Source organism: Octodon degus, unplaced genomic scaffold (assembly GCF_000260255.1).
Source record: "Octodon degus isolate 3935 unplaced genomic scaffold, OctDeg1.0 scaffold00038, whole genome shotgun sequence".
NCBI classification, from domain to species: domain Eukaryota; kingdom Metazoa; phylum Chordata; class Mammalia; order Rodentia; family Octodontidae; genus Octodon; species Octodon degus.
This window is the reverse complement of record NW_004524614.1, coordinates 5254596-5268199: the sequence shown is the minus strand read 5'-3', so window position 1 is coordinate 5268199 and position 13604 is coordinate 5254596. Positions and strand designations below refer to the sequence as shown.

The following is a 13604-nucleotide window of genomic DNA, read 5'->3' as shown; positions in this document are numbered from 1 at the left end:
GGCACATGCCTGTAATCCCAGCAATTGGGAGGCTGAGGCAGGTAGGAAGACTGTTGCCAGTTCAAGATGAACTGTGCAGTGAGAACCTGTCTCAAAAAAGACCAAAAAGAGCAAGTGTCATGCTTGTTATGTTTGTTTATTTGTCTGAATAACTCCACAGCTCTCAAGAGGCTGAGGCTAGCCACCAACTGGAGGATAATCTGGGCTATGCTGTGAGTTCAAGGCTTGACCAGATTACATAGCAAAACTTTCAAAAAAACCAAAATATGGGGGGCAGGGAGATAGGTCAGGGGCCCTGTCCATTTAGCTCAGTTGTTTAAGTGCCTGCTTAAACAAAGCAGTCAGGCTCAGGCGCTGTGGTTCAAACCCAGATACTCACACCAAAATGGAAATGCCCTGAAGGCATCATGAGGCCGCCAAAAAAAAAAAAAAAAAACCACCCTTCTAGGCTCAGGTGCTGTGGTTCCAGGAGATAGCTCAGTAGAATAAGCACTTGCCTGGGAAGCGCAAGGGCCTGAGTTCAATCCCTGGTTCAAATTTAAAAATAATAATAATAATAATAATAATAATAATATATAGACCCTGTACTAAATTTAAAAAATAATTTAAAAAACCAAAATAAATAATTATTCTCAAATAATAATCTTTAATGTACCATGTTTGCTACTACCAGATACAGCTAGAGAAATAAAATGTAACATATAAAAAGCAAGCAACACATCAGAGTATAGTATGAATGTCAAAGCTGGGAACATCACAGCAACTAAGTATTCTAAAAAACACTTTTGTGGTTCAGTTTTCCATAGCTTGCAAAAGAAGGGTAATTTTTTCACACACACACATCCACAATTTTGTCTTACCTGAAATGCTAACAAAATAATTCTGTAAATGTGAAATACTAAGGCAAGATCAAAACTCAAATGCCCAATATAAAAGTCACCCAGTTAGGGAGTATGGCAAAATGCTGAATCACACACTAATTCCAATACTAATAATAGTTACCCATCAAAGAAAACCAAAACCCTGCATTTTTCTATTAAACCTTTGATTTTTTTTTTTTTTTTTTTTTTTTGGTTCCATTGTTGCTATCAACTCAGTTAAAAGCAATACATACATACCACATTATACCATAAATTTTGGCAACCAAAGTGATTGCAATTTTAAGATGGATAATGTCAGGGGGCAGGGGAGATGGCTCAGTAGAATAAGTGCTTGCCTAGCAAGCGCAATGGCCTGAGTTCAATCCCCAGTTCCGAAAAAAAAAAAAAAAAAAAAAGACGGATAATGTCAAGTATAGAAGAGAATATAGAGTAACCGAAATTCTGAGTTTAGAATGGATATGTAAATATGCTATCATCTTTTGGGGAAGTTGTTTAACATCATTTACTAAACCTAGACCCTACGATGCATAAACTATCCTCTACAATATACAAACAAACAGATCTTATTATGGCCCAGAAATTCCAATCCTACGTAATCCAAGAGAAACATGTAGACTTGCTCACCAAAATAAGTGTACATTTTTAATGGTCGAAACTAAAAATAACCCTAATACCCAAGAACAAAAAGAGAAAATAAAATAGAGTATAATCAACACAATATAACATTATTTAGAAATAACAGTAAAGACACTGTTCCTACACAACAGTCTGACTACACCTAACAAATACAGTTGAAAAAAAAATAAACCTACTTAAGAGTACACAGTGTATTGTTACATGGTTATAAAGAGCCAACAAAGTACAAAACCAGTCTAATGCTAGAAATCACGAAGTTACATTTGAGAAAAAGCAGTGACCAGGAGAGGGCAAAGCAGGTATGTGGGGGATACTCATCTTCTAGTTCTTGATCTGAGCGCTGATTTCGTATTATATGTTCTCTCAGAAAAGTCCCAAGAACTTCTGACTAGGATGCTTTTCCCTCGGTAGGGGCTATAGTTTCAACATAACCTTCAAGTTTATGTGTTGGAAACATAATCCACAATGAAGCAGTGTTGGAAGGTACAAGGTATAAAAGAGGTTAGGTTAGTAGAACTCTGGGCTCATGAATAGATTAATGCCATTATCATGAGAGTTTACTTACTGCATGAGTGGTCTTGTTATAAAAGCCCTGCTTGGTTTTTGACCTTTGCGCTTTGTGAGATAACATACCACAAAAACCTTTGCCACCACCAAAACTTTGGAGGCTCCAAAAAATAAGAAATAAATCCCCTTTATAAATTATTGAGTTGGGAAGGAGAGACAGCTTGGAAGTCTAAGCGCCTGTCTGGCAAGCACAAGGACCTGGGTTCTTGACCAGGAACCCTAGGCACATGGTGGCACAGGCCTGTAACCCCAGCACTGGGGAGGCTGAACTAAGAGGATCACTACAAGTCCCAGTTGTGTGGCAAGACCCTATACCAGATAAAAAAGATTTTTAAATAAAATAAAAGGGGGCCAGGGAGGTGGCTCAGTGGAATAAGCGCTTTCCTGGCAAGCACAAGGGCCTGAGTTCAATCCCCGGTTCCCCCCCACCAAAAAAAATAAACTGAGTCTGTAATATTTTGTTATAGCTATATGACGCACACTAAGGAAACTGGTATCAGGAATTAGGCAACCGAAAATGTGGAAGCAGCACTGGAACTGGTAGAGGTTGGAAGAGTTTTGAAGTGCATTCTGGAAAAAGCTTGTTTTGCAATGAACACAAAATTATGGGCAATTCTGGTGAGGAATCAGGAGAAAACGGTGTACAGAAAGTCTGAGACTTAATAGAGATTAAGTGGTCCTGATCAGGACGTTCATTAGACAGTAAAGGCAAATCTGGTGAGGTCTTTGATAGAAATAAGGAACAAGGTATTGCAAACTACAGTACAGGCCACCCTGTTACAAAGTCACCAAGAAGTTAGGTGAATTGTGTCCATGTTTGAGGGCTTTATGGAAAGTGAAGCTTAACAACAATAAACTAGAATATACTCCAAAACATAAATCAGCTAATCAGATTATCAAATAATTATCAATTTTAAAATGCTATTTTAAAACTGCCTGTTAGGACCCTACATCTCAGTCTTTTAAAAATATGACATAGTCCTATCTACTATTTTTCCTTCACCTACTTACTTCACAATCCCTCTTCATCTGTTTATATCCTGTCATATATTTCATGTTCTAACTCTACTCTTATTTCTGCAGTAATAAGAAAAATCCTAGGAAGTTCCAGCATCTTAAAATGTGTCTGTCTATGGGTACTGTTCACTTTCAATGCTTACTAAACAAATATTGTTAATTTGAGCCACAACTTAATCATTCAAAAATTATAAAATTCATCAATAAAGTAACCATTTTTTATAAAACATCTTAAGTTGCAAATTTTCTTAACATGTCAGCCTCACCAAATACACCTACATTAAAATCAAGCTCATAATTCCCAAAACACGTAATCTTTGAAACACAAATATCTCGAAAAATGCTTAACACTTGTAAGCAGCATTAAGTACTAAAACATACCAAGTTAATTTATAATTTTTCTAAAAAGAAAAAAAATGCTTTGATGTCCACCGTAAACTATATCAAAGTATTTCAAAATCTAAAAACTGTTCAGAACCCAAGAAAACAGGACTCTCATTCGTTTAGAAATGATCCATATACTAATAAGCAGGGTAGAAATCTGGCAACAAGGCTATTTGTAGGGCAACATTCCATAAAATACACATTATATTTACACTTACAGTGAACTCCACTGCCCACTTGCAAGTCAAAAAGGGGAAGGGAATGTAGTTCTGTAGTAGAACTCCTGCCTAGCACGCGGGAGTTCAACTCTCAGCACTGCAAACATAACGAAACGTAAAAACGATAAACATCCTTAAACATCCAAGCGCTCAGTAGCACCCAAACTCACGCATACAGAAACTCTTTCAAGGCACAATGCTACGATTTTGCTCGATACTATATTGTCGAAGACAGGATCCCTACAGACATCCAGCTAATTTACTCTAGCTTCCAAGATAACTATGTCGAAATGCCAGTCTTGCGAAATTCCTACTCTAAACTCAAACTCTCGATTAAACCTGCGAACATTAGAAAAGCTGCGGTCCTCCCCTTCTTAATCCTTAGAAAGCATTTGCTGCCTGGAAAACCTCTCTCCAGTAAGCCCTCTACAAACTTTTTCCGTTCTTCCAAACCCTCAAGACCGCCCCTCACCTCCCGCCCCCTTACCCACACACATTCCCACTAGGGAACCTCAACACCGCAGACACCACTCCACGCGGGCACGCAAAACACTGGAGCCTGCAAACCCGGCCCCTTTCCACACCCCCCGGAAACGACACCCCCTGGCTCACCCGCCGCACGCCACCGCCCATCCCCCTCCACCGCCCCTACTCCCATCACTCCAGTCCACCCACCCACGTCCCTGGGAACCGAGCCTCCCCTCGCTCCCGGGCTCGCTCAGGGCAGTGGGAGGGAAGCAGGAAGAAGGACGGAGGGCTCGGGCCTGGCCTAGGCCCCTCGGATCGCCCCGGGAGGTGAGGAGGGGCCCGGCGAACTCAGCTCTGTCCCCCAAAGTAGCAGGGCCTCCTCGGGGCTTCCCCGCGCCACCGCCTAGAGGCCGAGGGCCCAGCCCGCCCGGCCACACTCACTTGCCAGCCGCGGTCCGTCGAGTCCTCCGCTGCTGCCTCCACCGCCCGCTGCGGCTGCGGGCCCCGGGCCCCCCAGCTCCGGCTTCTTGGGCCCCGGGGGCGGCCCGGCTCCCCCTCCCGGCACAGCTGCGGCCGGAAAGCCGGCCCCCGGCGCGCCGGCCAGGGCCAGAGGGACGCTGTTGCTATGGAGGCCGAGGCCCGGGGCGGCCCCGGCGGCCGGGTCCTCATGCAGGAACTGACACTCCTCCCCGTAGAAGCAAGTCTTATCCTTGGCGTAGTAGCGACAGTACTTCAGCTTCACTCCCGCCGCCGCCCCGCCGGGGACACCCCCGACCCCCGGCGGGGCCACCACCGCCACCGCCGCCGCCAGCGAGGAGGGAGAGGAGGCGGCGGCCGAGGGGGGCGGGAGGCCGCCGCCACTGTTCATGGCAACGCCGCAGCTTCGTCTTCCGCCGCCACCATAGACGGGGGAGGAAAGGAAGACGCTGCCCGAGCCAGATAAAAGCTGGGCGGGTGGGTCTGTCCCGCTGCGGGAGCCGGAGCCGCCCGGGGAGAGGGGGGAGGGGAAGGAGGAGGGGGTAGGACGGGGGAGGGGAGGGGGAGAGTTGGGATTCTCACTCACTCTCTCGTTCTCTTTTCTTAAAGGGGCCGCGCGGGACGGCGGGCTGGGCGCACGGGCCCAGACGGGGACTTCGAGGGTGCGGGCTAGGGAAGAGGGAGCGGCGGCGGCGAACGGCTGGAGAGGGCGGAGGGGGCGGTTTATTTTTAAATTCTGCCTCCACTCGCTCTCTCGCGCTCTGGTTCCTCCGAGTTGTTTATTCCATTTTCTCTTCCTGAGACGGCCGTCGCCGTTGCGCGTGCGCGCCGCGGCGCGGTGCCTTGTGGGTAGCGGGAGCGCTTGAGGGAGTCTGGCCGGGCGCCGGGCCCCTGGGGGCATCCGCGCGCGGGCGGCCTGGGGACGGGCGGTCCTCGGCGGCGTTCCCGGAGGCGGCGCGGCGTGAGCTTGTGGGGAGACCGGATAGCTCCCTGTTTGGTGTATCCTACCGTTCTAGCCAGGTGTCACTTTGTAACTGAGAGAGAATTGACAGTACCCGGCCATTTGGAAGGGTTGCACCTGGGAGCTGTCGGAGCCCGGACTCTGCGCAGTAGTTTTTGTTTGTCACGTTGCCTCTGCCGCTCCTCCCCCCAGTTCCCTCCTTGTAGGTGAGGAGAACTCGACGACTGACTACCTTAGCTTCTGGGCGCTTTGTCAAAAACTGGGCCAAGAACATGTTGAAATCGGCAAACCCCCTGCTCGGTGCTGCACCTGTTTTCTCTGTTATTTATATTACTTAAGGCCCTCAGGAAATTTATATGAAAACTAAAATGTCACCTGGGACAGCATCGCCTAGACGTCACGGGCAAGTTTCATTTGTAAATACAGTAGATTGTTTTTCTCCAATCAACCTAGGTCTGTATTTGAAATTAATCTTTTTATTCTATTTTTTTTTTTTTGAAACAGGGCCCCACACAACAGTTCGAGCTGGCCTTGTGCTTACTCTTGTAGCCCCCAGGCTGGTCTCGAACTCACAGTGATCCCCTTGACTCAGCCTCCTGAGTGCAGGGATTACAGTCACGCATCAACACGGCAGGTTCCTGAAATTAATCTTTAAAAGATTAATTTTTTCCCTCAGCGACCTCCAATATTCTGCCTCACTATATTTAATGTTACAGGTTTTAAAGAATTTTAATGGCAATGAAGGGAATTTTAACAGTTTAGCTTTTCTCTTAAGATTTCAACAAAAGGCAAATGGGAGGTGGTGTTGACAGTATTTAAGAAATTAAGTGAACAGTGACAAAAGAATGGATATAAACAAAACCACTATGCTGCAAAAAGGAAAAGGTGGATCCTATAGATCACTAAACTGGTAAGGCTGGTGATGTTCCTTAGCTAAATTCCAGAATAATAACATTGTATCATGTCATGTTTAAAAGCACTTTCGTTTGTTTATTTGGCCAATCTTTATGCCCAATAGAAGCACCAGGAATTGTACTAGGTACTAGAGAAGGAAAAGTGAGCAATGTGCAGTCTTTTTTTTTTTTTCTTTTGGCCATCTCAGCCCACCCTGAGCGTGGGGCTGGCATGGCAGTGTGGATCTGGGGATGAACCACAGTCCCTTGTGCCTGCCTAAGCTTGCCTGTGCAGACCGCTGAGTTATCTGAGTTATCTTGCCTGCCAGCAATGGGCAATCTTAACTGCTTTCTGCTTGGGAGTGGTGGTACCGGCTGGTAATTCCAGCACTGGTGAGGCTGGGGCAGGATTGCCACAGTTCAAAGCTGGCCTGGTCTACATAGGAAGACCCTGTCTCAAAAAACTTTAGAACAAAATTTTGTAAAAGAGAAGTTACCTGCTTTGTAATGCCTTATTTATTCTCTGGTGTGGAACATCTAAGGTAAATTAGCGATTATGAACCATTGTCTTCCATGCTAACCATGTCACACTGACTACTAGAAGATTTTAAAAATATATACTTCTTGGGGCCAGGGAGATGGCTCAGTGGAATAAGTGCTTCCCTGGCAAGCAAAAGGGCCTGAGTTCAATCCCCGGTTCCGGAAAAAATAAAAAATAAAAAATAAAATAAAAAAATAAATTAAAAAAAAAAATAAAAAAATAAATTTAAAAAAAAAATATATATATATATATCTGGGCCATGGTGGTGCACGCCTGTAATCCCAGCCTTGTGGAGGCAGTAAACAGGAGGATCACTATGAGTCCAAGCTGCCCAGTGAGGCCTTGCACAAAAAAAAAAATTTAAACCACAAAAAATTTATATATATATATATACACACACACACTCTTCTTGGTTGAAATTAATAGCTTAGTAGCAATGATTGGAAACTTCAGTGAATTCAGACAGATCTGGCTTTGAAACCCAGTGCCCACACTCCATAGATACATTACATTAAGTAACATGCCTCTCTGTGCCTAATTTGTACAACTGGGATACAATAATGTAAATAAAATGTCTGATAGTAAGAATTGAGTAGGCTGTAGCTACTGCTATCTGTTGATACCATTCCCACAAGTAGTAGTCAGTACATACAGAATAACATTCTAGACAAAACGAATAGCTTTTAGAGAAGGCCTCGAGGTGGATATGGACAGGTTTATTTTGTTAGGGAAAATAGATAATTGACCAGAGTCTATAGAAGTCCTTAAAAGGTCATGTTCAAGGATTGGGTTTTTTTTGCTTGAGGACAATCACATGTTACTAGCAGGGATTTAAAAAGTCAGGTAATGACATGCAGATTTCCCTTTAGCAAAGTACATTTTGACCCTCCTAAGACAAAAAAGATGAGTCATAACATTTTATACTTGAACAAAGTGAGGAATGGTATAGCCCAAAGTTACTGGTCTGTAAAATTCAAAGCCAGGAGTTTTGTTTGTGTGTGTGTGTGTGTGTGTGTGTGTGTGTGTGTTTTGTTGTTGTTGTTTTGTTTTTTATCTCTTTTGAGACAGGGTCTCACTGTGCAGATCAGGATGGCCTTGAGCTCACTTTGTAGCCCAGGCTGGTCTGGTACTTGTGAGGATCTTCCTGTCTCAGCATTCTGAGTGCTGGGATAGCAGGTGTGCAGCATGTTGCCTGCACAAAGCCAGGACTTAAACTCTGGGTTCCAGATGACAAAACTTTTGCTCTTTGTATACCCTTTAGCTATTGTTAAATGAACTTGATGGCTCCTGATAAGGAAAGTAGTGTTTATGGTGAGACAGCAGTTCAACAATCCATACTATTGTGCATTAAGTATAGTAGCCCTTAATTGAGAATCTACTATGTGCTGTTCCACGTAAGTTCCGTGCTAGACTTTAATACACAAAATACTTAGGATAAGGCCACAATTGTTACTGGGGTATTTCAAAGAAAGTGCTGAAGGTAAATCTTCACTACCACATTTAACAAGGTTTCATGTTAAATTATTAGGAATTAAGTTACAGAAAAGTATACTAAGATACTAGAATTAGGTATCATTAATACTCTAATTAATCAAAATGTTCACCAAGCTGTTTGGGATTCTTTCAACAATACCCAACAATGAACACTGTTATGCTTGACATCTTGAATGCGAAATGTTTTTTCTGGGACTCGGGGAGCTCGTCGTGACAGTACTGGCATTATCATGATGTGAATATATCATCTCCCTAGGTAACTATAATGGCTATTCTACAAAAATAAAAAATTGCTTGATTATATCATCTGCCATTTTTAAAATTATTTAAGGGAGAAAAGGAAAAATAAAGATTATTTAGAGTTTTTTTTACATTTCCAAGAGCACTACAGTCATCATGTTACAGTGATGCATGCATACCTGTTTCTAGCAGCATAACTCACCATAGCTCAGTCACAGGAGTATGCCCACTCACAGATGAATGGATAAAGAAAATGTGGGATGTATACACAATAGAGTACTGCTGTGTGACAAAGATAATTCGAGTCATTTGTAGGAAAATGGATGGATCATGAGCCCGTAATACTATGTGGAATAAGTCAATCATAAAAGTTTAAATAAGGTTTCTCTAATCTGAGAGACTTGAAATAGAAGCAATTTTAAAAGCCATGTTACGAAGCAGGGAAGTAGATTTACTAGATACAAAGTGGTCTGGAGGAGGGGAAGGGAAATGGGGAAGTAAAAATTGTACAGATGCAAAATGTGTACATATCAAATGTTCCAGCTAAAATGAACCATCATGCATTCACACACATACACTAATAAAGTCTGTAAAAAGTAATCTAGATCTGGGAGGCTGAGACAGGTATCAAGTTAAAACCTAGCCTAGGCAATGTAGCAACTTAGTGCTTTTTGAGACCCTGTCTAAAAATTAAAATTTAGGGGCCGGGGAGATGGCTCAGTAGAATAAGCACTTCCCTGGCAAGCACAAGGGCCTGAGTTCAATCCCCGGCCTGCCATGCTGACCTTGCCCCTAGGGTGAGCTATCAAGACTTGACTTGGTGGTGTGCACCTGTAATCCCAGCCCTTGGGAGGCTGAAAAACAGGAAGGATCACTGTGCGTTCAATCTGTGTAGTGAGACCCTGTACTAAATACATTATAAAGAAAATTTAAAAATAAAAGGGGCCAAGGTTTTAGCTCCATATGAAGGCCTTAAATTCAGTCCCTACTACCACAGCCAATCTAGAGTGCAACTACATGTGGATAAGTTAGAGTTGACTTTTTCATTTCCAGAAATAGCATTTGCTGCAGATAATACGCTACATTTTTAGATATCGTATTTGATATGGATATATAGATACCACATTCGTGAAGTACGTCAGTTTATGCTCTAAGCACAGCCTTATTTTTTTAGTTGAAACAGGGTGTCACTGAGTTACCTAGGCTGCACTCTCAATTACAATCTTCATGCGTAGGCCTCCCAAATAGCGCTTCCTGGCAAGCACAAGGGCCTGAGTTCAAACCCCAGTTCCGCCAAACCCCCCCCCCAAAGAAAAAAAAATGTAGCCTAAATTTTAGCCAAACATGAAACTTTGTGCCCCATTCTAAGATTTTTATATATTGCACTTTCTGATAATGATCCAGTACATCCTAACAGTAGAATATAAAACAGATTATTAAGCCTCCCTGTTTAGAACAAAGTAAAATATCTGAAAGTCAATTTTAAAAGGAGGTACTGCATTTTAAAATTTATAAGATCAATTGCTATACTTGAGAAATGTATAGTCACAAATAGTTTTATTATTAAATAAGAATGAATGACAGGGCTGACCAGATAGCTCAGCAAACTCCTCAAGTGCCTGCTCAGGCGGGCTCAGGGACCTGGGTTCGATTCCCTGCGTACCATGCTGGCCCCACCCCCGCTGAGATGGCAACTGAGACTGGGCGTGGTGATGCACCCCTGTAGTCCCAGCACTTGGGAAGCTGAAAGCAGGATCACAGTTCAATCTGTGTATTAAGACCCCATAGACCCTGTACTAAAATACAAAATAATAATAATGACAATAACAACAAAATGAACTGAGAGGACAAATGATGGAGATTTATAACAAAGGTTGAAATTGATGAAAATATTAAAAGATTTAAATAAGGGGGCCTGCCCAGTAGCTCAGTTCTTTAAGTAGCTGCTTCAACAAAGCTGTCAGGCTCAGGTTGCTGTGGTTCGATCCCACAACTCAAGCCAGCCAAACCTGCCCTGAGTGCATTAGGAGCAAAAAAAAAAATCCTTCTGCCCTGCCTTTCCTGTGTGGCGCTAGCAGTGTGAGGCGACGAGTTAGGTCACTGGGCTTTTCGTTTTCATCATGTAGACAGCTCTACCACCAAGATGGTCAATGTACCTAAGGACTTTCTATAAGAAGTGTGACAAGCATCAGCCTCACAAAGTGACGCAGTATAAAAAGGGCAAGGATTCCCTGTACACACAAGGAAAGAGGCGCTACGATCAGAAGCAGAGTGGCTACGGTGGGCAGACGAAACCCATCTTCCGGAAGAAGGCTAAAATGACAAAGAAGATTGTGCTGAGCCTTGAGTGTGTGGAGCCCAACTGCAGATCGAAGAGAATGCTGGCCATTAAGAGGTGCAAGCACTTTGAACTGGGAGGAGACAAGAAGAGAAAGGGCCAAGTGATCCAGTTTTTTAAGCTTGTCCTTCACTTAAGGCAAATTTATTGAAGCTATAGAAAGATTAGCTGTAGGAAAATAAATGCAGTGGTAACCACAAAAAAAAAAAAAAAAAAGATTTAAAAAGATTTAAATAAGACCAAATTTGGCTATTTGAAAATAGCAATAGAAATATATAACAGGGCCGGGGAGATGGCTCAGTGAAATAAGCGCTTCCCTGGCAAGTGCAAGGGCCTGAGTTCAATCTCCGGTTCCGAAAAAAAAAAAAAATTGATAACAAGTCTGATGACAGAAAAAAAATGTACATCATTAATATTTTCATTGTCTATGAAAACATTCTTTAAAACTGAAGAGAGAATAAGCTTTTTCAGGTAAAATTGGGGAATTTGTCTCTGGCAGACTTATAATAAGAATTTCAGATGGATGGAATGAAGAGCAATAGAGAAAACAATGTGGGTAAAACCAAATGAAAATGAATATTCACTAGTAGAACAATGTCTTATAAAGTTTTAAATAGTTGTACAATTAAAACACTAAGGCAGGCTGGGGAGATAGCTTGGCAGTCTAAGCACCTGCCTGGCCAGTTCAAGGACCTGAGTTTGAGCCCTGGTACTGCATGCCTTGCTGGACCTGGAAGCCCAGAAGTGCCATGCTGGCCCAGACAGGAGGGTCATTATGAGTCTGAACTGCTTAGAGAGACCCTGTATCGAATAAATAAACACACAAAGGCATTAGCACATACATTATCAGAGACCACAAGTTCTTTGCATTTTAAAGAAATATAAAAGTAATTTATCTTAGACCAAAGATTTACTAAAGTAAATCAACGATACATGGTATACTAAGATTACTAAGAGAATAATAATGTATAACAACCTATCAGAAAAGGGAATGAATTTGTTCTAATGGTGTTTGTAAATGGGATCACAAGTCCGCATCTTGTACAGCAATTAACCACTAAGAAGAATATATGCAGTGTATTATTTGTTGAAACTGTCCTTCCGATATGATTTGAAACTGTCTCATTGCTATCTGTTTGTCAATAAAACTTTGAAAAAAAAAAAAAAAGAAAAGGGAATGAATGGGTTTTTAATGCAAGAGAAATCAAGAATGGAAAGGAAACATTGCGCAGGCAGAACAAATGAAAAACAATGTTAAATCTAAATACACTAAATGTAAACCTCAACTTCCAAGACTTGCAGAATAGATTAAGAAAAGAATAAAAAAAAAAATGCATATTAGGTTTCAAACAGATAAACAATCACTGTCAGTAATTAAATAGGACAGTTTCCCCGGGCATGGTGGTGCACACCTGTAATCCCAACACTGAGAGGCCGAAGCAGGAAAACTGCAAGGTTGAGCTGAGCCTGGGCAATTTAGTAACTTGGTGAGACACTGCTTGTGAATTTAAAAGAAATAAAATAAATTATAATAGGCTGGACATGTATCTCAGTATGAAGGCTCTGGATTCAATTCATAATTCTGAAGAAAAAAAGAGGAAAAAGAAAAGGTTATTGTAGGGTTTACGTCTTTCACAATTAGGGGGGTGGCAAGGGGGAGAACTGCTTTGTTAATGTTAGCATCTGTAGAGCCACAGCTACTAAAGTTCAGCCTAACAAGTAGCATGAAAGAAAAGTTGGATGTCAACAAGAACAAGGGCAAATAAACTAAAAGAGTAACTAGGACTCGTGAAGACAAACCAGAACTCACACCTGTGCCCTGCTCACATCAGGCTGCCGTGTTTATAAAAAGCTGAAGGAAGTTGCTAAGGGGCTTCAGGCCCTGATGCTTCTTGGATCACTATCAGATCAGCATGGATCAGTGCAGTCTCCACACGTTGCCATGGTGTCTGGCGCTCTACCCTAACCGCAGCTGTACTCTCATTCTCCAGTTACACATACAGTCCTTGTCTTCAGCACTGATCAAGATCCATTCTCAGAAATTCTGGTAAATACAATTCCAGATGAGCTAATTTTGCACCATACAAAGACGGTAAGTCCATAATTTACCATTTATGCAAACTTGTTCTTCAAACATTTATACTTGCAAATGAAGACAATAGCAAATCCATGTTTCCAGCTAAAATAATTGACTTCTTTCATAACCCTCTTCCAGTGGAGAATACAAAGTCTGCCCATATTTGAATGATACCCCTAGCTGAATTGTATAATATAAATATGTAACATAAATCCTATGTTGTAAGATTAATTACCATTATCACAAATTAGCAAATGGAGAGTAGTAATGGAAAGGAAAAAGATGTTTAATATACACAAGTATATTCAAATCAGGATTTTTTTTTTTTGGCTAGATCAGGCTGTGTTGAGGGCAGGTTTGGTGTGGCATGTGGAGCTGTGCCTGACTTGAGTTTGTCCAAGCAGGCACTTTA

The 13604-nt window shown here is 42.2% G+C and overlaps 1 protein-coding gene and 1 pseudogene across 6 annotated transcripts in view; one reads left to right on the top strand and one right to left on the bottom strand.

The window, feature by feature from the left end:
- Pan3 (PAN3 poly(A) specific ribonuclease subunit) overlaps nucleotides 1–5468 on the bottom strand; it is a 153453-nt gene extending 147985 nt beyond the window's left edge. For all 6 annotated transcript variants that reach the window (XM_004631052.2, XM_023715009.1, XM_023715010.1 and 3 more), the window contains exon 1: nucleotides 4613–5468. In XM_004631052.2, coding sequence (XP_004631109.1) covers nucleotides 4613–5039 — 427 coding nt within the window. In that variant the 5' untranslated portion in view covers nucleotides 5040–5468. The remainder of the gene's footprint in view (nucleotides 1–4612) is intronic.
- Nucleotides 5469–10920: 5452 nt separating this feature from the next.
- On the top strand, nucleotides 10921–11266 carry LOC101579817 (annotated as a pseudogene).
- The last annotated feature ends 2338 nt before the right edge of the window (nucleotides 11267–13604 follow it).